This window comes from Pseudozyma flocculosa, assembly GCF_000417875.1.
Source record: "Pseudozyma flocculosa PF-1 unplaced genomic scaffold scaffold00001, whole genome shotgun sequence".
Classification (NCBI taxonomy): Eukaryota; Fungi; Basidiomycota; class Ustilaginomycetes; order Ustilaginales; family Ustilaginaceae; genus Pseudozyma; species Pseudozyma flocculosa.
The window spans coordinates 409210-432343 of record NW_006920869.1 but is presented as its reverse complement, the minus strand read 5'-3'; the positions used below and the strand labels follow the sequence as shown (position 1 = coordinate 432343).

At 64.2% G+C, this 23134-nt stretch overlaps 11 protein-coding genes across 11 annotated transcripts; 7 read left to right on the top strand and 4 right to left on the bottom strand.

Annotated features, from left to right (window-relative positions):
• Positions 1-1100: 1100 nt before the first annotated feature.
• Positions 1101-3776, bottom strand: PFL1_00149 (uncharacterized protein; the record flags this gene model as incomplete). Its single annotated transcript, XM_007877646.1, has 1 exon — positions 1101-3776. One exon carries the CDS (start codon positions 3774-3776, stop codon positions 1101-1103), a length of 2676 nt encoding a protein of 891 aa, XP_007875837.1.
• Positions 3777-4907: 1131 nt separating this feature from the next.
• On the top strand, positions 4908-6254 carry PFL1_00148 (uncharacterized protein; the record flags this gene model as incomplete). Its single annotated transcript, XM_007877645.1, has 1 exon — positions 4908-6254. One exon carries the CDS (start codon positions 4908-4910, stop codon positions 6252-6254), a length of 1347 nt encoding a protein of 448 aa, XP_007875836.1.
• A 1326-nt stretch (positions 6255-7580) lies between these two features.
• PFL1_00147 (uncharacterized protein) lies at positions 7581-8594 on the top strand (the record flags this gene model as incomplete). The annotated part of the gene is made up of 1 exon (XM_007877644.1): positions 7581-8594. One exon carries the CDS (start codon positions 7581-7583, stop codon positions 8592-8594), a length of 1014 nt encoding a protein of 337 aa, XP_007875835.1.
• Positions 8595-9001: 407 nt separating this feature from the next.
• Positions 9002-10069, bottom strand: PFL1_00146 (uncharacterized protein; the record flags this gene model as incomplete). Its single annotated transcript, XM_007877643.1, has 6 exons — positions 9002-9155; positions 9272-9355; positions 9450-9521; positions 9621-9645; positions 9746-9824; positions 9920-10069. 6 exons carry the CDS (start codon positions 10067-10069, stop codon positions 9002-9004), a joined length of 564 nt encoding a protein of 187 aa, XP_007875834.1.
• Positions 10070-10806: 737 nt separating this feature from the next.
• Positions 10807-11718, bottom strand: PFL1_00145 (uncharacterized protein; the record flags this gene model as incomplete). The annotated part of the gene is made up of 2 exons (XM_007877642.1): positions 10807-11235; positions 11353-11718. 2 exons carry the CDS (start codon positions 11716-11718, stop codon positions 10807-10809), a joined length of 795 nt encoding a protein of 264 aa, XP_007875833.1.
• A 597-nt stretch (positions 11719-12315) lies between these two features.
• On the bottom strand, positions 12316-12858 carry PFL1_00144 (uncharacterized protein; the record flags this gene model as incomplete). Its single annotated transcript, XM_007877641.1, has 3 exons — positions 12316-12426; positions 12556-12729; positions 12838-12858. The coding sequence occupies 3 exons, from the start codon at positions 12856-12858 to the stop codon at positions 12316-12318; spliced, it is 306 nt and encodes a 101-aa protein (XP_007875832.1).
• A 476-nt stretch (positions 12859-13334) lies between these two features.
• On the top strand, positions 13335-13919 carry PFL1_00143 (uncharacterized protein; the record flags this gene model as incomplete). The annotated part of the gene is made up of 1 exon (XM_007877640.1): positions 13335-13919. The coding sequence occupies one exon, from the start codon at positions 13335-13337 to the stop codon at positions 13917-13919; it is 585 nt and encodes a 194-aa protein (XP_007875831.1).
• A 610-nt stretch (positions 13920-14529) lies between these two features.
• Positions 14530-15477, top strand: PFL1_00142 (uncharacterized protein; the record flags this gene model as incomplete). The annotated part of the gene is made up of 4 exons (XM_007877639.1): positions 14530-14866; positions 14960-15003; positions 15081-15353; positions 15448-15477. The coding sequence occupies 4 exons, from the start codon at positions 14530-14532 to the stop codon at positions 15475-15477; spliced, it is 684 nt and encodes a 227-aa protein (XP_007875830.1).
• A 453-nt stretch (positions 15478-15930) lies between these two features.
• On the top strand, positions 15931-18604 carry PFL1_00141 (uncharacterized protein; the record flags this gene model as incomplete). Its single annotated transcript, XM_007877638.1, has 3 exons — positions 15931-17605; positions 17735-17768; positions 17956-18604. The coding sequence occupies 3 exons, from the start codon at positions 15931-15933 to the stop codon at positions 18602-18604; spliced, it is 2358 nt and encodes a 785-aa protein (XP_007875829.1).
• A 338-nt stretch (positions 18605-18942) lies between these two features.
• Positions 18943-19451, top strand: PFL1_00140 (uncharacterized protein; the record flags this gene model as incomplete). Its single annotated transcript, XM_007877637.1, has 2 exons — positions 18943-19260; positions 19365-19451. 2 exons carry the CDS (start codon positions 18943-18945, stop codon positions 19449-19451), a joined length of 405 nt encoding a protein of 134 aa, XP_007875828.1.
• A 588-nt stretch (positions 19452-20039) lies between these two features.
• On the top strand, positions 20040-22960 carry PFL1_00139 (uncharacterized protein; the record flags this gene model as incomplete). The annotated part of the gene is made up of 2 exons (XM_007877636.1): positions 20040-21512; positions 21614-22960. The coding sequence occupies 2 exons, from the start codon at positions 20040-20042 to the stop codon at positions 22958-22960; spliced, it is 2820 nt and encodes a 939-aa protein (XP_007875827.1).
• Between the last annotated feature and the right edge of the window lie 174 nt (positions 22961-23134).

Sequence of the window (23134 nt, the reverse complement as noted above, 5' to 3'; positions counted from 1 at the left end):
CCGGCCGCAACAATGAGACAATCAGCAGCGGCCTCGTGGCAAACAGATCGATCGTGTGGTACCGTATCGGAACGAGGTGTAGCCGGCGCTTGAGTTCAGAGAGAGCGGCGGGGATTGGTCAGGTCAGGATGGAAGGTGGAAGGACGGAGGGAAGCCTTGCCAAGATCAGAGGCGCCCACCGATATCGGAAGGCCATGCGGACCGAGGGGCGCCAGGGACGGACCAAGGCAGGTTGAGACGATGAGCATGCCATGTGGCAAGAGCGGGGCTATACGGCGATGCGCACGAGCTCGTGGTTCGGAGTCGCGGCTGTGGTCGTGCCCAGCTGCTCCCGTCGACGAGGCGCAAGTGCGACGGCGATGACAGCTCCTGCTCGCTCACGACGCTCATGACAAAGCAGCAAAGGTGGCGTGACGGCCTCCGTAAAGACGTACACCTGATCTGCTGCGCTCAACGTATCGAGAGTCGTTGACCGTTTCCGTTCTCAATGTCAGAAGGTGCGTCGCTAGCCGCGTGACGTGATGAGTCGCTCGCTGATGGGGAAGACCAGACAGCGACGGGCTCCATCGTTACCGGCCCTTTTCGACGAAGCTCCCTTGATTGGCCCCAGCATAGGCCCGCGGGGCTAGAAAGCATAGTCGTCCCGAGCACGCCACGGAATGTCTGTACAGACTGGGGAAAGGAAGAAGAGGGGCACGGCAAAGGTCTGCTGGAGCCTAGTCAATGCCCTAGCGAGGTTGCGTGCTCGCGACGTCGGTTGGCGCCTGTCAGACTCTGCCAGCACGGGGAGCACGCCATCCAGAGTGCGGGGGGGAAAAACCGTCGCCCTCCACCCGCACAGGATCTCAGCATCGTGGGGGGCATTCGCTCTTGCTCCACGGTACAGTCTCCCTCAGCTTCCTGCTGCCCGTCCATCATACGCCCCGTCTGCCTGTTCTTGGCTGCAACGACACCGCCGTCGAACACGAGCTCACGCCGTCATATGGCATCCAAAGCATATTGTTCATGAGGAAAGATAGAGGATCCAAGAGGGAATGACCGGCAAGCCCTGGTCTCTACTACTTCTACCGCCATCCTGCACCGCGCGCTGACGGCGGTCGTCACTGGAGCGGACGGCGGTTGGCGGAAACGGGCGCGTCCATGAGCTCGTACGACTCCTGGGTGCCCTGGCGCTGCGGCGGTCCGCGGATGTAGGGAGGGGCGGCGGCGGCCGACGCGGCGGGGAAGCCCGACCGCAGACGCCCCTGCTCGAGGGCGTTGGCGGGCGAAACGGGCCTCGACGGCGGCGCGGTGCCCGGGGCCGTGTCTGGGGCGTAGTCGTCGAAGGCGTCGCGGCCGGCGATGCTGGCATCCTTGTCCATGAAGCGGTACGTCCTCTCGGACCCGCCGAGCGTCTTTTTGACGTTTTCGCTTGCCGTGCTGGCCGAGAAGCTCTCCTCGGGGATCGGCCAGGGCACCTGGGCGTAGCGCTTGACGGCGGCGACGCCCGGATCACCGCTGGGCCCGTAGATCTTGCACTCTGCGAGGAAGACCTTGAACTGGCACAGCCAGCGGTTCCTACGCTCGGCCTTGAGGCCGCCCTGCTGCCAGTTGGACTTGTAGCGGATGCCCGTCGAGAGCAGCATGCTCGACTGCTCCTGGAAGTCGACGACGTTGATGTCGAGGCCGGGCAGGAAGTCGCGCTTCTCTCCGCTGATCCAGTGCACCATCTTGGAGCGGAGCATCTCGATCTGCTGGAACGACGTGTCGAACGAGACCTCAAACTTGAACGTCTCCTCGATCGGGCCGGAGCGGCGCAGGTTGACGATGGGTTTCTGGGCGAGCTGCGCGTGGCTGATCATGACATTTTTGCCGTTGGTCGTCTTGAAGACGGTCGTCAGCAGGCGCATCTCCTTGACGATGTACGAGTCGTCGCCGATGTCGACCCGGTCGCCGACGTCGTAGGGGTGCTTGACAAAGAGGAAGAGGATGGCGGCGAGCGTCTCCTGGGCCGTCGATCCGATCAGCCACGAGAGACCGAGGATAACGGTGCCGAAGCTGGTGACGAGCGTCGAAAACTTGACCGAGAGCAGCGCGGCGATGATGACGGCGGCGATCAGCACAAAGACGCTCATGAAGATCGAGTCGAGGCGGCCGACGGCCGAGTCAACGTCGATCATCGACGCCTGGAGCGCCATGCGCTCGCGGTGCGCCTCGAGGCACGCCGACTCGAGCTCCTCCTTGGTGACGTCGCCGTTGAGGTCCTTGTCAAACACCTCGAATGCGGCCTCGGCGGTGGCGGCGTCGGGAAAGCAGTGGAGGATGTCGTCCATGAGGATCTCGCTCTTGCCGGGCGGCACAAAGCTGTACCAGATGCGGCGGGCGAGGGCGGTGGTCTGCTTCTTGGAGTTGAGGGCGTTGACGACGACCGAGCGCGGGTTGTTGGCCTGGAGGATGGCCTGGCCAGAGATTTCGCTGGCGACGGTGCCGAGGACCGAGGTGCTGGTCTGGACGGCGCGCTTGGCCTTCTGGCCCGTCTTTTTGAGGTGGACGCGGGCCAGGTGCATGCCCGACGACTTGCGCTTGGCCTCGTGCTCGGCGGCAATGTACGTGTCCTTGCGGTTGAGGTTCTTGGAGTGCTCGTAGAGCGTCGTCAGCACCTTGATCTGGAACTTGCTCGTGCTGATGCGGTCCTCGTACGAGACGCGGTGGAAGTTGTAGGCGATGCTCTGGATGAAGAGCTTCTCGCCCAGCAGCAGCGCGGCGCTCAGCACGAAGCCGAACCACAGTCGCGAGCCGGACGCCATCAGGTTGCCCGTCGACGACGTGTCGGCCGCCGATCCGGAGCCCGAGGCGTTGATGATGGTCGTCGAGTTGGCCGCCAGCGCGCCCTGCTCGAGGATCGTCTTGTTGGGGTCTTGGAAGTTGCCAATGATGATGACGAGCCAGACAACGTAGAGGACGACGGTCCACATGAAGAGGGCGACGTAGCGCTCGACGACGATGAGGTAGTCGATCTTGCGCTTGAGTTGGGTGCCGATGTAGCCGAGGGTGTGCTTGAGGATCTGCGGGATGAGGTAGGCGCCCAGGCGGCAGATCCACCAGCCGACCCAGATCGAGCTGAGCCAGATCGACCACCAGAAGAGGCCGACCTTCCAGACCGTGGGGCGGTTAAAGTCGTTGCGAGGCGAGGCGTCGTAGCTGAGGAGCGCCACGATGCCCGGGATCCAGAGCAGCGCGGTCGGGATGAGGATGTAGAGGAAGAGGCGGATCGAGGGGTGGATCTTGGATCCTTGGTTCTGCGGCTGGCCCCGACCGTTGAGTGCGACGAAGCTGCTGTTGGCACTCTGGTCGCCCTTGCCCGTCGAGTAGCCGGCGCCCTTGAGGAGGCGCTCCCAGGATTCGCTGTCCTGCCTCGACATGTTGGGCCGTTTGGGTGCGCTCTTGCTGCTCTTGTGGTCCGAGGCGAGGTTGTCTTCCGAGGCGCTGGGGCCGCCGCCCATGGGAGGAGAGGGATGCGAGTAGGGATCGTAGCGGCGGGGCGGTGGCGGGTAGACTTCTACGCTCGACGATGGATCGCTGATGGCGGTGTCGTCGCCACGGTACTTGCCGCCGCCGCCGTAGCCTGCGGGGAAGCCGTAGCCCTTTTCGGCGCTGCCAAAGTCGTCGCCGCCCGTCTCGTAGTAGTGAGATGCGCCGACGGGGGTGGCGGCCGCGTTGGGGTCGTAGGGCCTGCCTGCCGACTGCTGGCCCTTTGTCGCAGGCTGCTGCGGAGGCTGCTGCCACGGCGCCGACATGCTGGCGATGTTCGAGCTTCTATCGATGGCGGGCGAGGAGGACGCGGACCGTACGTTTGTCTATGCAGGGGCAAAGTGGAGATGGCAGGCAGGGAGGAGGCGGCGGTGGTGGTGGTGGTTCGAGAGGAAGGCACAGGCGGTTGCCTCGAATGCAGGGCCGAAGAGCAACCAGACGTCGAGCGCATTCCCGGCCCTTGTCTCTTTATTTCTGTTCTTGGCCGCGGTCTAGGAGCATGCCGCTGCGCCCTGACGAGGCCGGGCGGGGCTGGGGTATGCGTGGTGCCAGGGGCTGGCTCGGCGTCTTTGCCCAGGGAAAAGGTGCTGCACTGCGCCGCCCTCTTTTTTGAGTTGGCTCGGACCTCGCCTCGAATTATTGGTTTCTGGGGTGCCTCGCCAAAGTAGGTCGCAGAGAAGCTTCCAGCTGAGGACAACGAGGCGCCAGCGCGGCAGCATCATCGTATCGTGTGACCGAGGGGCTTCCATGCGTGCCTGTGGCAGGTAGAGACGAGCAACAAAACGCTACGGTATGCTCTCGCCACCAGCAAGAAGAGCGAGGCCGTTCCTTCGCTTGGGTCGTCATCGCCGCGCAAGTGGGACGGCCTGCGAACCAGCAAAGAAAAGAAAAGACGGAGGCAGAGCGTACGTTTCTGCGGAGATCTGTTGCGCTTGCTTTTTTCTGTCGGCTGGGCAGAGGTGTTTCATCACCACGCAGCTAAAGTGGACAAACGCCGGCGGGCAGCCGTGCCTGCCAGCTGCGCTCTGCCTGCCTCGTTGGCTGCGTTGCCTGGCCTGGCCCAGCAAGTGCCGACGGCATCGCCGGGTTCCGCGACAGTGGGGCCAGTGTTGCACGCTTTGCCGCACGAGAAATGAAATCCAATCTTAATCTGGCGCCCTCCACTAACTACTCGTCCCTTTTTTGCAGAAAGGGCACGGACAAGGGTCCAGGCAGGTGTCCAGCTGGGCCACGGCCAGCAAATCCAACACGCCGGCCGGCGAGGAGCTTCCTTCCAACTCCACCCATCCCGCACCTCGTCTCAGCCATCCGGACCCTAAACCACCTTCTCCAGGCTCGTCCGCCTACTCGATCTCCTCTCGACACCATCAGCGAGGTCGACCATCCACAACGGCGCTATGGAGGCGGTGCAGCCGCAGCCGGCCACCGCCGGGCAAGACCGCCCAGTCATCATGGCCAGGGGCGTGCCCTTCTCGTTCGACTCGCTCGACATGACGCTCCCCCTCGCAAAGCTCTCCAACCGCCTGCACTCGTCCGTCGAAAGGCTCTCGCACTTCGAACTCAGGCTCGACTACCACCTCCCCGTGCTCCTCTCGCCCGATTGCAGCGAGGAGCGCCGCATCGCCGCCGCGTACCTCTGCCATCAGCCCTACCGCGTCGTCATCGCCAAGCCCGCCTGCCAACCCTTCCGCGAGGTGCTTGTCACCCTCCTGCCCTTCACCACCACGCGATCCAGCCCAGCGCTCCGACATGCGCTCGAGATCTTGCTCTACGGCAGCGACAGGGAGCTCGAGAGCCTCTCGTCCGAGTCGCCCCAGCAGCTGGTCCAGGACCAGTCGTCGGGCGCAGGCCCATCCTCTGGCATCTCGAGCCGCATCGCCGAGCTGGTCAAGAAGGCTACGGTACAGACGCTCTCCATGGGAGAGCAGAGGATGCTCGCATCGATACTCGGCAGCGCTCAGGCCGATGCCGCCGACGCTGCCTTTGCGGCTCGCCTGCCTCCAGTCTGGCTCGCCAAGCTCATCGAGCCCGAGCACCTCGTCCAGACGGGCGCCAACAGCCCGATGATTACCTGCGAGATGGTCGGCCGGCTCTGCCAAGAGGCCATCAACGCCGACTCGGAAAAGGGTCATCGCTTCGGACCGGTCTCGGTGCAGCGCTACCTGACCGCGTTGCAGAATCTGCCGCCCACGCTGCGAAGCTTTGATCTCGTCACCCGCCTCTTGCGCTCTGAGCGCCCTGCGCCAGCGCCCTCACAGCCCAAGTCGCAGCCGGTTTGCCTCAAAACAACCGTCGCCCACCTGGCACGGCTGTTGGTGCTGGGCGGCTTCCTCTCCAACAGCGTGCGCCATCTCGAGCGGCGCGAGAGCGACGAGGAGGCTGAGATCCTGTCGGAAGCGCACGACGGAGGCCTGCCCGAACCGTCGCGGCGCGAGGTCGAGGAGGAGCTCGAGGAGCGCATGTCGCGCGAGGTGTCGATCTTCTGCCACTTTATCCGGAGCTTGATCAACGCGGCGCTCCTCTACACGCCCGACCTGGGCGTGCTGCGGCGGCAGATATCGGGGCACAGGGGGCAGCTGGACGAGGACGGGATCAAGGCGGTCGAGGAGGAGCTCAAAGAGATGGAGTCGGAGGTCGAGTCCAACACGCAGGCCATGCTGGTGGAGCTGCAGCACTTTGCGCTACACTTTGGAAGGTACCGCGACGGCACGCGGCTGTATGGCGAGCTGACGTCGCTGCATTGAGCGGCGCACGATGTGCGTGGACGAGGTCAGCGCCAGCGCAGTGACGGAGCCTGCCCTGTCGTCATTCTGTCGAGAAATGCAAAAGCAAGCAAGCCAGGCGACATCTTGACCCCTAGTTGGCCCGCATAGCTGGCTGAACGGCGAGCTATCGGTCAACAGGCAGGCGGCCCGGCCTGGTTGCGGGGTACAGCCGTACAGGCTAGACGTGCAGCGCGGCCTGACGTCGGGCAGAGAGGTGCGTGCGTGCGTTTGTGTTGACCCGCCTGCCGCTGCGGCCGGCGAGAGGCGGCGGGAGCGTGCTGGCCGGTGAACGGATCGACGGAAGTCGAATTGGCCGACGCCGGAAGGAGCGGGGGCGCGCAGCGGTGGGCAGCGGTGGGCAGCGTAGGAGGCCGCCTTGCCACCGTGCGGTCGAGGCTCGGCAACTCAGCAAACGGAAAATTGGCAGCGACACGCAACCGGCCCTCGGACCCCGGCAGGTCTCAATCATTATGGCATTCGGACGGCGGTGCGATCAGCAGCCTCGGTGGTAGGGACGACGAGCGATGCCCACCAAGTGCAATGACAGCTGCAGAGCCTTGCTTGTCTGCATCTCGAAGTGGCAGGCAGAGGATGACGACGACGAGGCGTGCAACGAGGACGCAAGAGCCAGCGAGGTGCACAAGCAAGGTTGTGGCTGGACCGGCCTGACCGACCAGCTGTCAAAATGTGCGGGGCGTCCGGGGCGGCGGCGCGGCGTACGTGGACCGACCGACGACCCGCCAAAGACGGGGTCGGTGCAGCGGGCGCGCTCCAAAACGCCGAAAGGACTCTGCACCCCACTGCCAAACCGCCGACGGCCAGGCCAGGCGCGTCACAGCGCTTGCTCCTCTCTCGACTCCTATCCAGCCTGTCAAACCGTACCTACGCCCCCGCCCGGCCCATGGCGTCGGCGGTAGCCCTCCTGCCTCGTTGGACCGACTCGTCGACTCGATCCCGTCCCAACTCGCCGCACCGCGCCGCTGCAGCGCGCCCTCCGCCACATGTCTGCGGAAACGGAATGCAGCCTCTGCTTTGTTTGCAGCGCCCCCCCGCGGCCTGCCACTTGGCCGTGGCAAACGAGCAAGAAGAGCCAAGGACGTCACATATATCTACCCCCTCCCTAGACTTGCAAGATCGTCGACATTCTATCATCGCCATCGCCTCAGTCTTCTCCACAGCCATCTGAGCCACATCTACCGCCAACAGCCTCCGAGCCTTTTTACCGACTTTCCACCACATAGACCCACCTCGACCTCCGAACCGACCCCGATCTTCTTTGCCCCACCGCCACTTCCACCTCCCAACATGGCGCCCGTTGCCGTCTCGCCCAAGCCCGCCGCCGAGGAGCTGCCGGTGAACCCTGCCAAGCAGGCCGCGCTCGTCGCAAAGGGCACGCAGATGGACCAGGTGTCGGACTACGTCGACGAGGTCAACGTCTACCGCGGCCAGCACCCGGACGCGCCGCAGCCCACGGGCGCCGAGGGCGTCGACGACGAGGCGTGGCGCACGGAAAAGTCCAAGTTTGACTCGGACAAGGACAAGGCCGACTTCCGCAACTACGAGGACGCCCTCGACCACGTCAAGGCCTTTTACAAGGAGCAGCACGAGAAGCAGACGGTGGCGTTCAACGTCGAGGCGCGCAACCGCTTCATCAACCACCACCACGCCGACATGACGGTGTGGGAGGCCATCGAGAAGCTCGACACGCTCGTCGACGAGTCGGATCCGGACACGTCGCTCTCGCAGATCCAGCACCTGCTCCAGACGGCCGAGGCCATGCGCCGCGACGGCAAGCCCGACTGGATGCAGCTCACGGGCCTCATCCACGACCTCGGCAAGCTCCTCTGCTTCTTTGGCGCCGACGGTCAGTGGGACGTCGTCGGCGACACGTTCGTCGTCGGCTGCAAGCCCGAGGGCACCGTCTACCCGCACACGTTTGTCAACAACCCAGACTTCCACGACGAGCGCTACAACACCAAGTTTGGCATCTACCAGCCCAACTGCGGCCTCAAGAACGTCATGCTCAGCTGGGGACACGACGAGTACCTCTACGAGATCGCCAAGCGCGACTCGACGCTGCCCGACGCCGCGCTCGACATGATCCGCTACCACAGCTTCTACCCCTGGCACCGCGAGGGCGCCTACCGCCACCTCTGCAACGACGAAGACGAGCGCGCCCTCCAGAACGTCCTCGCCTTTAACCCCTACGACCTCTACTCCAAGAGCGACTCGCCCCCGGACCCCGTCGCCCTCCGCCCCTACTACGAGGGCCTCATCGACAAGTACTTTGGCAGCCGCGACAGGAAGATCCAGTGGTAGTCGGAGCGCGCAACAGGCCTCCGCCCCATTTCTTCCTAACCCCACCGTCTCCATCGCACCCTCGCATTCTCCCTGCCTCCTTCCTCCTCCTCCCCCTCCCCCTTGGTTTCTCGTCACGCACCCGCACGCCCGCACAAAGGACTCTCCTGTCTCCCTCCCCATCGCAGCATCCCACCTAGACACGCTAGAGCATCGTTCTGGCCTCGCCCTCGTCCCCTTCCTGCCTTTCTCGATCGACGACCAAAACGCGGTCCCCGTTCTCGACGCCCCTCCCTCTGTACCTGTATACCACCTTTGTCCGTTCGGCTCCCAGACTCGCAAAGCAGACCTCGCATTTGACTCGTACCTTCTTCCGATTCGACAGAGAGAGCGAGAGATGGTAGCAGGAAGGAATCCGCCCGACTGCATCACTTCCTCTTGGCGCTGATCGGATCCCTGCCCGGCCGCCAGTAGCCGATGGTGAGCTGGGTGATGCCGGTGAGGATGGCGCAGTTGAAGCCGATGACGTGCTTGACGGCCGAGGTCACGGGTCCCAGCAGCGGCAGCAGGCCAAACGGAAGGCTACAGATGGCCGACCACAGCAGACGCAGAGCGTTGAGAAGAGATAATTGGTCAGCGAGGGGCTCGAGGGGGATATCGCGACAGCAGAGGCGGGTCAATGGCGGTCGTGGACGTACACCTGGGGCTCGTAAAAGTCTTCTTGCCTCTTGACGTAGAACTTGCCGTCGGCACCTCGCTGCAGCTGGAGCACGACGATCAGACTGCGGTGTGCGTCGATTACGAGTCAGAAAGAAAGCCCTGTCAGCTGGGGCGTCCCCGCACAGGAAGTAGACGCTGCCCTTGGGCTCGGCTCACCGGACGATGGGCGCCCACAGCTTGTTGACTACCAGGACGTTGGGCGTGAGGCGCTGCGAGACGTCGAGGAAGCTGCGCGGAAGTGCAGAAGCGATGGCAAGAGGGGGGCAGGAGCGACTGACGTCAGTACCGGTGAGCCGCAGTGTCTGCCCGGCGGCTCTCGGTGCTCACAGCTTGTTGGCCTTCTCGTCGAAGCCTGTCGAGCGGAGACAAGGTGGGGGGAAGACTGGGTCAGCGAGTCGGACAAAGCAGGCACCTCCTTCTCGTCCTCCTGACACTGTGGTTACGGCACCCACCAATCTGATGCGTCTCGATGTCGGGGGTGAACATGCATCGGAGCCACTGGTAGATGGGCAGGACGCCATTGTCCCTCGACTGTGTGGATAGATGCGACACGGTCCAGGATCAGTCAGTCTGCTGCGGAAAACGACGGGCGATGTGGCAGCACGACAATACGAGGCGGTGCTCACGTTGGGACCGCTGGCGACGGAGCAGAGCGGGTGGTCGAAGGAGGCGTCCGGGGCAAAGTACCTCTGGAGGCAGGCCTTCTGCTCCGAGGCGTTGCGGGCCGAGACGAGGCCCTTTACGACGCCGGCGATTTCCGAGACGGGGTCTTGCATCGTGAGAGCAGAGGGGGTGGTTGTGGTAACGGTGGTGGTGGTGACGACAGTGGTGGCCTGAGGGATGGGTTGGTCGGTCGTGGCTGGTCAAAATGGGTTCCTCGTTTGGCGGGGCAAGAGAAGGCAGGCCCACAGCAGCAAGGAGCGGCAGGGCGGCGGCTGGCGTCCGTTGTCGCCTGGCTCGCTGCCATGCCTCCACTTGCCGGCTGTTGGCCCGTGAATCGTGAAAGACAGAGAAATCGAGTTTTCGCTTTTTCGAGATTCAAAGGTTGGCAATGAAGCCGCATTTCAGAGTTCAACATCTGAAGTATTTTTGCAGATTGTTTCTCGGGACAGCAATCTTTGGAAGCTGATCCGTCGTTGGACCCCGCCCTCAGGGCTAGGCAGGAGTCGGCTGCCAAGAATTCAGAAGCAAGTTGGCGGGACTCGGGTCCAACCCCAAAACGACAAACTGGAAGCTAGACAAATCCCGGCCCGCTCCCTTTTCGATTTTCAAAAGTCGAGGATTTCTGAAACGCAGCGCAAGCTCGAAAACCCAAGAGAGAGAGAGAGTGGGCGCTTTCTTGCTTCCAAGGCGGCGCACCGCCGTCACTCCACAGCGCAACGCGCAGCAGCCAGGGCGAAATCGGGCGGGCAGGGACCACACAGGACGAGCTCGACATCGGCGGCCGCTCTAGGCCATCTCTTCGCCTTGCTTCTATACGCTCGCCCACGTCGCCCCTGGTCGGCCACTTCTTTCAGGCTCTCCTCCAGACCATGACTCTCTCCTGGCCCACGCGCGTCTCCTTGCTCTGCTTGGGCTCGAGGTCCGCCAGCTCCGTCCACGCCGGCGCGCCGTCGTCGTTGCGCTGCGCGCCCAGCAGCTGCCGCACCAGCTCGGGCGAAATCGAGTACGGCGGTCCGCCCGGCCGGTCGCCCTGGATCGGGTACACGAGCGAGATCAGCACGCCGCCGCGCTTGACGAGCCGCGTGTAGGTCTGCGCCCACGCCTCGCGCAGCGACGGCGGGATGGCGCAGAGGAACGTGTAGTCGTACGCCAGCGTCGCCACCTGCGCCTTGGATAGCGCCTCGTGCGGGCACGAAGAGGTGCCCAGGGCGAAAAAGTCCGACTCGAGGAACGAGATCCGCTCCGAGAGGGCGTTGGGGAGGCCCTGGTCTTTCAGCCACTATTGCGGTGCGCGGGATGCACGATGAAGCGGTGGCAATCGCGGAGCGAAGTGGTGTCAGCGACATGAGGTGCCGAAGATGGTACACAGCGCGAGAGAGAAAGAAGCTGCACCCACCTTGTTGGCGGCAGCGACAGCCGTCGGGCTGATGTCGACGCCAAACGCGTGCAGGCCTCGCTCCGCAAACACCTTTGCATCGTAGCCCCTGCCGCAGCCGGGGACGACGGCAATGCCTTCACCTTTAGGCACGACGTGCGAGACGGGCACCTTTGCGCCGCCATCGGCCGCCTGCACCAAGCAGCCGTCGTCGTGCAGGCCATCGAGCAGCTCCATGAGCGCATTCTGGGGCGCCTGGGCGTCCCAGGGAGTCGTGTTGTCGAGCCAGGCCTGGTCCCAGGCCTTGGGATCGTTGACCACCTCAGACTTGGCAAAGAGGGAGCGCAGGTGCTGCACCTGCGGAGGCGGTTGCGGATGGGCTGACATGGTGATGATGGCGGTAGTCGAGAGCGGAGGAGGTCGGTGACGATGCGGTGGTGGTGTGCAAGCACAAGGGAGAGCTGCTGCTTGTGGAGCGATGAAGGAGGGTATTGGGCAACGGCAGCCACGAGACTCGGCGTGTGGGCCTGGCCCTGGCACGCCGCAACGTCAGCCGCCGGAGTTATACCCGGCCTTAGGCCCGAAGCACACCGGGCATCGACCTTCTTGGTACAGCAGAGGGCACGAGCCTGACTCCAGCGGCTCCTGCCCTCCCTTCTCAGGGTCGCCGAGCCCCTACGCGCCTTCTGTACAAACAAACAGCAGGCCAGACGATGCGGCGCCTGTGCCAGGCAGGGGGCCGCAAAGCATTGCCCCCAGACAGAGACCTGTTCCAGGCCAGTCTCCACTCGTTTGCGTCTATCACCTTGCTCGACTTTTCAAAACATCTCAATCGATATCCCGCACAAGCTCGTAGGCTCCCCGGCTTCGAAGTTGCGCCTCGTCCGGATCGTATAGTACAACGGGAACGGCTGAGCTGGGATAGACATCGGACGCTGCAGGCATCGCAGGGCCACCAAACCAGCCGGCTAGCTTCGTCCGAGATCACCAGTCTGGTGGCGGCATGACGACGTCTGCGAGCGTCTTTTCCAGGTCGCCTCCGTTCTTGGCGAGCGCCGCCTCCGCTGCTGGTCTGGAGAGGAGAAGCTGGTTTGTCTGCTCGAGAGAAGGGCGAGGGGAAGCAGCAGCATGAAGGGTCCGACGTTCTCGATTTAGCCCTGGCAAACGGCGAAGATGAAGACGAACCTGAGCCTAAATCTGCCTCGTGGATGGCGCCGCACTCACGAGCAAGTCCACGTCCTCCTTCTTGAGCTTGAGGCCGGCCGAAGGGCCCTGTGCGATGCTGGCGGGGAGCACGGCGGCATTGTCGCCAAAGCAGATGGCCTGGACGTTCTTCTCCATGCGACCGCGCTCGAAGGTGTAGCCGTCCGAGTCGGCATCGGCCCATTCTTGGATCACCTGGTCGGTCAGAGGAGGATCGACGGTGGTGATGGTGATGGTCGCGGTTCGGGGGGATCAGCTGGGGCTCCAGCTGGCCATCTCCGACGCGCGGTCGTCCGGACTCACCTCTGCTTGCGGTTTCGACATGGTGGCGAGGCTGTGTGAGGCGTGCGTATGGCGATTTTGGACACGGCGCAGTAGTACCGGTAGACGGGGCAGGGAAAGGACAGTAATGAGGTGGCCAAAGGACGAGTAGGACGAGGGCGGCAGGGAAGGTCTGGCGGCGGCGGAAAGGGTCCGAGCCACGAAGCCGACTTTGTGCGGCCACCTCTGAATTTCGGATCCGCGCAGGCTCAGAAAACCACAAAGTGGAGCTGGAAGGCTGCCTCGAGGCCTCTGCCAGGAACGAGCGTCCGATGACGTGGAGCAAAGAGGCGCCGTGCTCGCTGGCCCTTCCCCTCCTTGCCGGCCTCTTGCTGGTCAGGTCCAGTCACCTCCTCGACTTCCTCCTCCTCCTCCTCCATCCGCCACTGCCCACGTCGTCAACAAGTCTCTCCCCACGGCGCACCTCCGCAAGGCTTTAGCTCGCAACTCCATCCAGGCGACTCAGGCGACCTATCACGATGCCCTCGCAATCGGCACGGCAGCGCAACAAGCGCGCCCTCGCAACCACTGGCAGCGCCCAGAAGCTGCCGACCCGGCCCAGCTCGGCCTCGGGCAGCCAGCCAACGCGGCTGCGCAGCCTGCTCTCGATCCTCCTCGTCACCAGCGTCCTCCTCGTGGGCCTCCAGGCGCTGCGCTTCTACCTGCGAGGCTCGACGGCCCTTTCCCCCCTGGCCGCGTGGACAAGGTCAAAGTACACTGCCGACTCCAAGATCGCATCCGCAGCATCCAAGCTCGACCGCGGCGCCACGGGCTTCAACCCGCTCGCACCCGAGGGCGCCAAGCCGGGCGCACCGGCGCTCGCACCGGGCCTCGAGGTGGCCGACTACGAAAAGTACCTCGAGCAGGAGGGTGAGATCGACGTCCAGTACGACGAGGACGGCAACCTGGACCTGGCCACGGCGCAGAGGATGCTCGACCTCCTCTATCGACCGGCTCGCGACGGCGTCAAGGTGGCCGGCAAGATGGCCGCGGCCATGATCGAGGACGAGATTGTCGAAGAGGCCGCCGACGATGCAGAGGTGCAGGACGAGGCGGCGCCATAGGCAGGCGGCGCTGTCGGTGGACAGGCCGGGGACGGAGCTCACCCGGGCCCTTTCATGACAGGGCGTTGGGACGAAGCATTGAATATCAATCAAAAGGACCGTCTGCGATTTTCTGCCACTTCCTCCGAGCGCTGAAGTCCTCGCTGCGTCCGTGTTGGAGCGGGTTCCCTCGTTGCTGTCGGTGCGGTATGACCTCGAGCCTCGCCGTTTGCTGCCGTCGCCGTGACGTCGGCGGAAGCTGCTTGCTCCTCTGCCTGCCGCCGTCTCGTTGGTGCAGAGTGGCCAGCAGTCGGTGCCTGTCTTTTTCACACCGCTTTTTGGGTGGCCTGGCTGCTAGCGAGGCCAGGGCCCCCCCGCGTTGCACCGATTTTCCAGCTGGCCCGCCCCGCATTCGACGAGTCGAGAAGGGTCCGGCCGGAGACCGGCACCAAAGCGAGCAGTTGTTCCGAACCGGCTTTGGCTCGCCATGCACCCGTGCTTGCCAGCCTGCCTGCCTGCCTTTGGTCTTCCGAGGTTGCCATCGGCCTCCTCCTCTTGCTTGTCTCTGCGATATCACCACTTCCCAACACAGCATCCCGACCCCCAATCAACGCCTGAGACCGCCGCTACGATGCCCGTTCCGCAACCAAAGAGCCTGTTCGACGGAGCGCAGGATGCGTCCGACATGATCGAGAGCCTGGGCACGGCGCCGGCCTTTTCCGGCTCGGCGCTCGATGCCGAGAGCACCGCGCTCGTCTACGTCGAGCGCATCGGGTTCGACGAGAGGGGACAGGCAGTGCGCGAGGCGGCCCACGTCGACGCCTCGGATCGCACCGCCATCAAGCTCGAGATGGTCACCGAGGGCACCGGCAAGGAGCCCACCCGCATCCGCAAGGACATCCACGCCAAGACTGTCGTCCGGATGAGGGTGACGGACAAGATGGAGAACTCGATGGGCAACATGCACGGTGAGCACGGTCGCCGTCTGGACGCGGCACGCCTTGCGATACGCTCCGTTGTCTGATCACGATCCGCGGTACCTCTTTCTCGTGCTGATACAGGCGGCTGTGGTGCGACCCTCGTCGACAATCTATCGAGCATGACAGTGAGTGGTGGCGTCCGGACTGTCGCCTCTGGACGCAGCTGAGTTCCCCCAACATCACCTTCGTTGCCGCGCCACAGCTCTACCTGCACACTTCGGGCGTTCCCGGGTCGCCGTGGTCGTTCCTGGGCGTATCGCAAAACATCAACGTCTTCTACCTCAACGCCTGCCCGATTGGCAGCGTGGTCGAGATCGAATCGTACAGCGCTCAGGTGGGCAAGTCGATTGCGCTGCTCCAGACCGACATCTGGATCGTCAAGCGCACCGACGGCCAGCCCGACGACGGTGAGGGTAGGCTCGACGGCAAGGGCTGGACGCGGACCGTCAAGACTGTCAGCGGCACGCATACCAAGGTGAGCTGCCCTACGCGCCCCGCGCTGCTCCTTGCGGCCAGTCAGGCTGACGATGATTGTCTTCTCCACCGACATTCTGGCTCCCATTCGACAGGTGGACAACTCGGCCAGCTTCAAGCTGTGACCGACGGCCATGCCTCTTTGATTTATGAGTCCTTCCGATCTGTGCGCGTTGTCCTGGACCAATCGATGGAAATAGAGCCTATGTGCGATGCTGTCGCCTCGTTGAACAATCAGCATCGTCGTCCGCCGCCCTGTGTGGTCGTGGGCATGAGAGGTTGTGGTGGTTGTCAAAGGGAGCGAGGGCCGTGATCGACATTTTTGCCAGGAATTGCTTGGCCAATTCGGAACGGGTCCCCATCAAGCAAGGTGGAGTGGCCCACGAGAGCTCCTCTGCTGCCTGGCAGGGATGCTCTCCAGGCTTCTTCCTGCGCCCACAACCCCAAGTCGGCGGCAGAGTCTGGTCAACCACCACCACCATCGTCACCACTGCCATCCACCCAACCGAGCATACACGGCATCGGAGATGGCATAGAGGACCATCGGCCTGCACTCACGACATCCGCGCACCAGCACCATGTTCCGCAAGAACTCGACCAAAAAGGCTAAGCCGGCGTCAGACGCCGCCGCCGCCTCGGCACCCTCGAGTAACAGCGGCATACCGGTGCCCGCCCGCCTCGCCTTTCCCGCGAGCAGATCCCGGCCCAGCTCCATGGTCGACACCGGTGCCGGCTTCGACGCATCGGTGGAGGCGGCACTCTCCTCTTCGGCCTCATCGTCCATCCAGTCCTTTGGCACCAGCACCTCGCCGTCCCAGAAGCATTCCCTCTCGGCCATCGAGAGGCTCGCCTCGGCGCAGAAGAAGGACGCTGCCGCCTCATCCTCGTCGTCGCACGTCAGGGTGAGGACCTCGAGCAACACATCGCGATCCAGCGTCAAGCTCGAGGGCTCCGAGGGCAGCCGCTCGCGCAAGTCGTCGATCCCCACCCTGATCAAGGTCGCCGCCGTGCAGTCGCCGTCCAAGCCATCGACATCAGTCACCACGACGGTCGAGAGCAGCCAGCCGGCAGGCTCCTCGGATATGCAGAGATCATCCAGCAGATCGTCTGTCGTCAGCGCCCGGACCGCCACCTCGGAATCAGCCGCCGGCCTCTTGGCGCAGCTCGGCACGGGCGAGTCCAGCCCCAAGAAGGTCCACAGCGGAGCGACGTCGGCAAGGCAAGGTCCCAAGCCATCCGCAGCACAAGACCCGGTGACGCAGCCCGAGACAACGAAGCCCAAGCCCAACGCTTCTGCCGCAGACTCGTCGCCGTCTCAACAACGAACCGCTGGCCTCCCCTCGGCCTCGACCTCGACCTCGACCTCGTCGGTGCTCAAGAAGCCCGCCCCGCCGCCTCTCGTTGCGCTGCTCGCCGATGCCCAGACATCAAAGCTGATCAAGCAAGGTGCCGAGGCCAAGGTCTACATCTCGCAGCTCATGACCGACTCAGTGCTGACGTGGCCGCCTCCGCCGGCGTCCTCGCGCGCGGCGGCACAGACGCTGCCTGTCCGACTGCCGATCCTGCTCAAGTGGCGCTTCCCAAAGACGTACCGCCATCCCACCCTGTCTGACAACATCACTGCCTCCAGGACCATCATGGAGGCGCGGGCGCTGCTGAGGTGCGCCAAGGCGGGGGTCGCGGTACCCGGTGTCCGCTGCGTTGACGAGAAGGAGGGCATCCTCGGACTCGAGCTGATCGCCGGCAAGAGCGTTCGCGAGTGGCTCGGCGGCGGTGCTGAGGGGGAGGATGAGGAGCTGGTCGACGGCGATGATGACGAGGCGACCGCCGAGGAGGAGGATGAAGAGGTGCTGTCGCACGAAGACCAGGTCAAACTGATGCAGCTCATCGGCCGGCAGCTGGCCACGATGCACGAGGCGGACATCGTCCACGGCGACCTCACCACCAGCAACATGATGCTCCGATCCCGCGCTTCGGGCGGCGCTGGCGGCAAGACGGTGATCGACCTGGCACGCGACGAAGTCGTGCTCATCGACTTTGGGCTCTCTTCGGTCTCGGCGTTTCCTGAGGACAAGGCGGTCGACCTCTACGTCTTGGAGAGGGCATTTGCATCGACCCACCCGGCCTCCGAGGACCTGTTTAAGACGGTGCTCGACAGCTATGCCGAGGAGGTCACCCGCAGGTCGTCGTCGCGCAAGGGCGGCAAGGGCAAGCCGAATCGATGGGACGAGGTCCGGAAGCGTCTCGAGGAGGGTGAGTTGAAGATACTCGGCGGTCACCTTGCTCTCACGGAGAGGATGCTGACCATGCTTGCTTCGTCCGTCCTCTGCAAACCTCTGCAACGTGCTCGCGATGCTGCTCGGCGGGCTTGCGTTCGAACAGTCCGGCTGCGTGGACGCAAGAGGTCGATGGTAGGGTAGGTCAGGTCAGTGGCTCCCGTCGACCCCTGTGCTCCGTTCGCCCAAGCCCTCACCAGCTGCCCCCGATCGATCAATCGTTCGGCGCGTGGCATTGGGCTGCGGCGGCTATGTTCGAACAGCTGGCTAACCGCGGCACCCCTTTGGCCTGGTCTGCCCTTGACCTCGTTCCGCTGCACCTTGCAGGTTCCGAGAACTGGTCGAGGACTATCGGACGACGCGATTCACGTTCGCGCTGGAGCTATCGCTTACGGTGGAGGCGAAAGGCCTCAAACAGCTGCTCGCGGCGCTTTCGGGGCTGGGAAGAGGAGGACGCAGTGGTCCTCATCACGAGGGAAGGCAGCTTGCGAGCGGCGGGGCAAAGTCGGGCGGGCGCTGGGACAAGGTCCGATCGCAGCTCGACGTCGAGATGCACGACGTGGGAGAGCTCCAGCTCATCGACAGCGAGTCGGTCACAGAGCGATCGTCGACGATGCGGCGACGTCAGACTGGCAGCGTCAACGTCGACGGCGAGGACGACACGAAGGACGGATCGGACGGCGGAGCGGACAACCGCAGCTTCCTCGTGGCCATCGTCCGTCGGAGGGTCGATGCGTGGGTCCCACCGCGACTGCACTCGCTCCTGCCCGAAGCCCTCACCCCGGTCGCACGAGCCCACAACGGCGGCACATCGCTGCTGGTCTCTGGCACCACCATCACCCTCAGAGGTGCTTCGAGGCTCGTGGGGTGGGGTATCGGATCGCTAGCCGAAAAGGCGTCCGGCCTTGCACTCTGGATCGACGACAGGTGGCGCTCCCCCGGTCATCCCGCCGCCGGCAAGCTGAAGACATCCTAGGACGCCCCGACGCCATCAGTCCGTAGCAAGCCTCTCCTCTCCCCCTCTCCCTCTGTAGCCTCCTTTGCTGTATTCTGATCGCCACCGATGATCCCATCCCAGCCGGACGTGTCCCCAGCCTCGATGCGAAGTGATGGCCCAGCCGTACTGAAGCTTTGTCAGCTGCTTGCTGGGGCGCGAGGGCAGCTCCACTTGGGATTTTTGGCCGGTGGCTGGCCCGCGGGCCGTGCAGCCTCGGCTCACGCTCGCTGCTTCTTCTCAACTTCGCCAGCCACCTTTACCACCTCCCTCGACCATCTCGACCATCTCGACCGCACACGACCGCCGCGACGACAACCATGGCGCTGTTCTCCTCCTCAAACTCATCACAAGACTCGGGCTCGTCTGGCGCTCCGGCGACGGTGGCGCCGACGCGGTCGGAGCGACAGGCGTGCTGGACGCACCGCGATGCCTACTTTGGCTGCCTCACGCGCAACAAGGTCACCATCCCGCCGGGCACGGATATGAGCGACGGCCGAGGCGCCATTGGCAAGGCCGCAAAGGAGGAGCAGGAGAGGCTGCAGCGCGAGAAGAACCAATCGGTCGAAGAGGCCAGGAAGGCGGATCCGTGCATCCAGGAGCGCGAGGGCTACGAACAGAACTGCGCCAGGAGCTGGGTGAGTGGCCTGTCCTACACCTGCTTCCTTGCGCTTCAGACGGAACACCGACATCGACGCTGATGGGATCCTGCTGCTCTTCTCCGACAACGCATGCCTCGCAGATCGACTACTTCAACAAGCGCAGGGTGCTCGAGGAGCGCCAGAAGATGATGTACGCCCAGGGTGGGCCGCAGCCGGCGGCAAAGTAGATGGGCCCCTCGTTCGTCGCAAGCCGGCCACGTCCGTCCATCATCGACCTCGATGGCCAACATTCTCCCCCCTCCATCCACTGCCTCCCTGCCATTTCCCCTTTGTACTCTACGCCTCGCTCCGCCACCGCTTCACTCTGATATCGCATTCGGGACGACGATGATGGCACCGGCGTGATCGAGCCGAGCGGCTCTTGGATCGGGTGAGATGCGCCGATTTCAGTTCCGCCAGACAGGTCGCCCGATCGTTCGGCTGCCTGGCCTGGCCAGCAATTTCCTGGTGGCCGCCCCTTCTTCCCTTTTCCGACGGGGGCTGAGCAGAAGGCAGGCGTCGACGAGCAGCGCGCCTGGCACTCCACACAGCAGCTGCCTGTTGGTGGCTGCCTGAAGCCCACATCTCGAGCCCCTTTTCGCCGTCGCCGTCGCCATCACCATCACCATCACCACCACCACCGCCATCACCACTCTCCATCAACTCTCGACCTGATCGTCTTTCTGTGCTATTCTCTTATTCCACTCGCGCCCACTCGAGTGTAGGAACGGCGCAGACCACGCGCCCCTCAGGTCGCGGCGTCCACATCTGGCAGCATGTCGTCCAAGGACTCACCCGATGCACGCTCGCCCTCGCCCGCACGCTCGCCCTCACCCTCGCGCCCGGCCTCCGCATCCCCCTCTCCTGCACGCGCCCCGGCCTCAGCAGAGCCATCGCCACAGCAGAAGCGAAAGAGGTCCGCCTCCTTCTCCTCGGCCTCATCTTCTTCGTCCCGCTCCGACTCGCGCTCACCTCCGCCGCGGTCCAGGCGGCGCAGATCCAGTCGCTCGCCCGACGCCCGCGCAAAGGATGACGGGCGCAGCAGCCGCGCCCTCGTGGCTGCGGCCAAGCGCGAGGAGGAGGACAAGGCAACAGCGGCAGAGAAACGCACAGCCGAAAAGGGCGAGCAGCTGAGGTCGGCGCTCGCCAAGCTCTCCGCGACCAAGGCTGGTGGAGCGTACATCCCGCCCGCCCGCCTCAAGGCGCTCATGGCCGAGGCGGCCGCCGCAGACCCGGGTAGCGTCGAGTACCAGCGGATGAGCTGGGACGCGCTCAAGAAGAGCATCACCGGTCTCGTCAACAAGGTCGCCGCCGACAACATCAAGAACATCGTCCCCGAGCTTTTCGGCGGCGCCAACCTCATCCGAGGCCGCGGCCTCTTCTGCCGCTCCATCATGCGCGCTCAGGGCCTCTCGCTGCCCTTCACGCCAGTGTTTGCCGCCCTCGCCGCCATCGTCAATACCAAGCTGCCGATGGTGGGCGAGCTGCTGGTGACGCGCCTCGTCTCCCAGTTCCGCAGGTCGTTTAAGCGTAACGACAAGCCCGTCTGCAACTCGACCGCCATGTTCATAGCCCATCTGGTCAACCAGCGCGTGGCGCACGAGCTGCTCGCCCTCGAGATCCTCGTCCTGCTGCTCGAGAAGCCCACAGACGACAGCGTCGAGATCGCCGTCAGCTTCATGCGCGAGGTCGGCGCCTTCCTCGCCGAAGAGGCGCCCAAGGCCAACAACAGCATCTTTGACCGCTTCCGCGCCGTCCTGTACGAGGGCGAGATCAGCAAGCGGGTCCAGTACATGATCGAGGTGCTCTCCCAGGTGCGCCGCGACGGCTTCAAGGACAACCCGCGCATCCCCGAGGCCCTCGACCTGGTCGAGGAGGACGACCAGATCACGCACCGCATCGGTCTCGACGACGAGCTCAACGTCGAGGAGGGCCTCAACGTGTTCAAGAAGGACCCCGACTTCCTGGACAACGAGGAAAAGTACCGCGAGATCAAGGCCGAGATCCTGGGCGAGGACGAGGACAGCGACGAGGGCAGCTCGGGGTCGTCGTCGGGCGACGAGTCGGACAGCGAGAGCAGCGACAGCGACGACGCCGAGGACCTGCAGGCCAAGGTCGACATCCAGGACCGGACCGAGACGAACCTCGTCAACCTGAGGAGGACCATCTACCTGACCATCATGTCGTCGCTCGACTTTGAGGAGAGCATCCACAAGCTGCTGCGGCTGGATATCAAGGAGGGCCAGGAGGTGAGTGAAGAATGCACCGAGACCAGATGATTCCGTGTGCCAGGCGCCAATGTGCGGGCAAGCTGACCCCTTGCGTTCCGACGCTGCCTTCGCCCCTGCAGATCGAGCTGTGCAACATGATCGTCGAGTGCTGCTCGCAGGAGCGCACCTACAGCAAGTTCTACGGCAACATGGGCGAGAGGCTGTGCAAGCTCAACCGCATCTGGTCGCAGTGCTTCGAGGAGGGCTTCCGAAACTACTACGACACGATCCACCGGTACGAGACCAACCGGCTGCGCAACATTGCGCGCTTCTTTGGCAACCTGGTGGCGACCGAGAGCATCAGCTGGGCGTGCTTTGAGATCGTCCACATGAACGAGGAGGACACCACGAGCAGCTCGCGCATCTTTATCAAGATCCTCTTCCAGGAGCTGCAGCAGCAGCTGGGCCTCAAGGAGCTGGCGACCAAGTTCAAGGAGCCCAGCATGCAAGAGTACTGGACCGGCCTCTTCCCCACCGACAACCCCAAGAACACGCGCTTCTCGATCAACTACTTTACCAGCATCGGCATGGGCGTCCTCACCGAGGGCATGCGCGAGCACCTCAAGAACGCGCCCAAGCTGCTCATGGCCCAGCGCCAGGCGGCGCTCAAGGCAAAGGGCCGCGGCACCGACAGCGACACCGATACCGATTCGTCGAGCGACCTGTCGAGCAGCTCGCTCAGCTCGTCGACGCTCAGCGACAGCAGCCGCTCCTACTCTTCGCGATCCTACTCGTCGAGGTCGCGGTCGAGGTCTAGGTCGAGGTCGAGGTCGAGATCGGCGAGCTACTCTCGCTCCCCGTCGCCGCGCAGGAGGCGGGGTCGGTCGCGGTCCCGCTCGTACGACTCGCGCTCGAGGTCCAGGAGCTACAGCTACTCTCGGTCCCGCTCGCGCTCGCGGTCGTACAGCAGCAGGTCGAGGTCTTACTCGCGCTCGAGGACGCCGCCAAGGCGGTCCAACGGCAGATCAAGGGGTCGTTCGCCTTCCCGATCGCGCTCGCGCTCGAGGTTGAGGTCGAGGTCCTACACCCCGCCTCCTGCCGCCCCTCGCGATCGCGGCAGATCGTACTCGCGTTCGCCGCCGCCCGCCAAGCGCCCAACCCGAGACCGATCTCTGTCCGCCTCTCGATCACCATCTCCGCCACCGCGGCAGGAGTACGGACGGGAGAGGCCGAATGGGAAAGGCAAGGAGCGCTCATTGAGCCCCGCCCGCGAACCGAGGCGGGACGGAGGCGGAAGGAGGGACGACGACCGCTACGATGCGCCCCGTGCCGAGCGGAGAGAGAGGTACGACGACCGATACCCGCCGCCACCTCGCGGAGGCGGAGATCGGTACGATGGCAGGGGCGGTAGGCGGCCAGAGTACGACGAGGGATCGTACTCGAGGGGCAGGGAGAGGTACGACGATCCGAGAGATCGTCGTCGTTGAGACCCGTCGTGCCGTGGGGGCTAGCACCAACATCATCTCCCGGCATCGAACGACGAAGCGATTCGCAAAAAAAGGGGGGGACCGACTCTATCGCAATTCCCATCTCACTCCCTCCTATGCCAGCGATCGACCGGCTCGTGACTTGGATGTAGGCCAAGTACGGGCGGCCCGTAG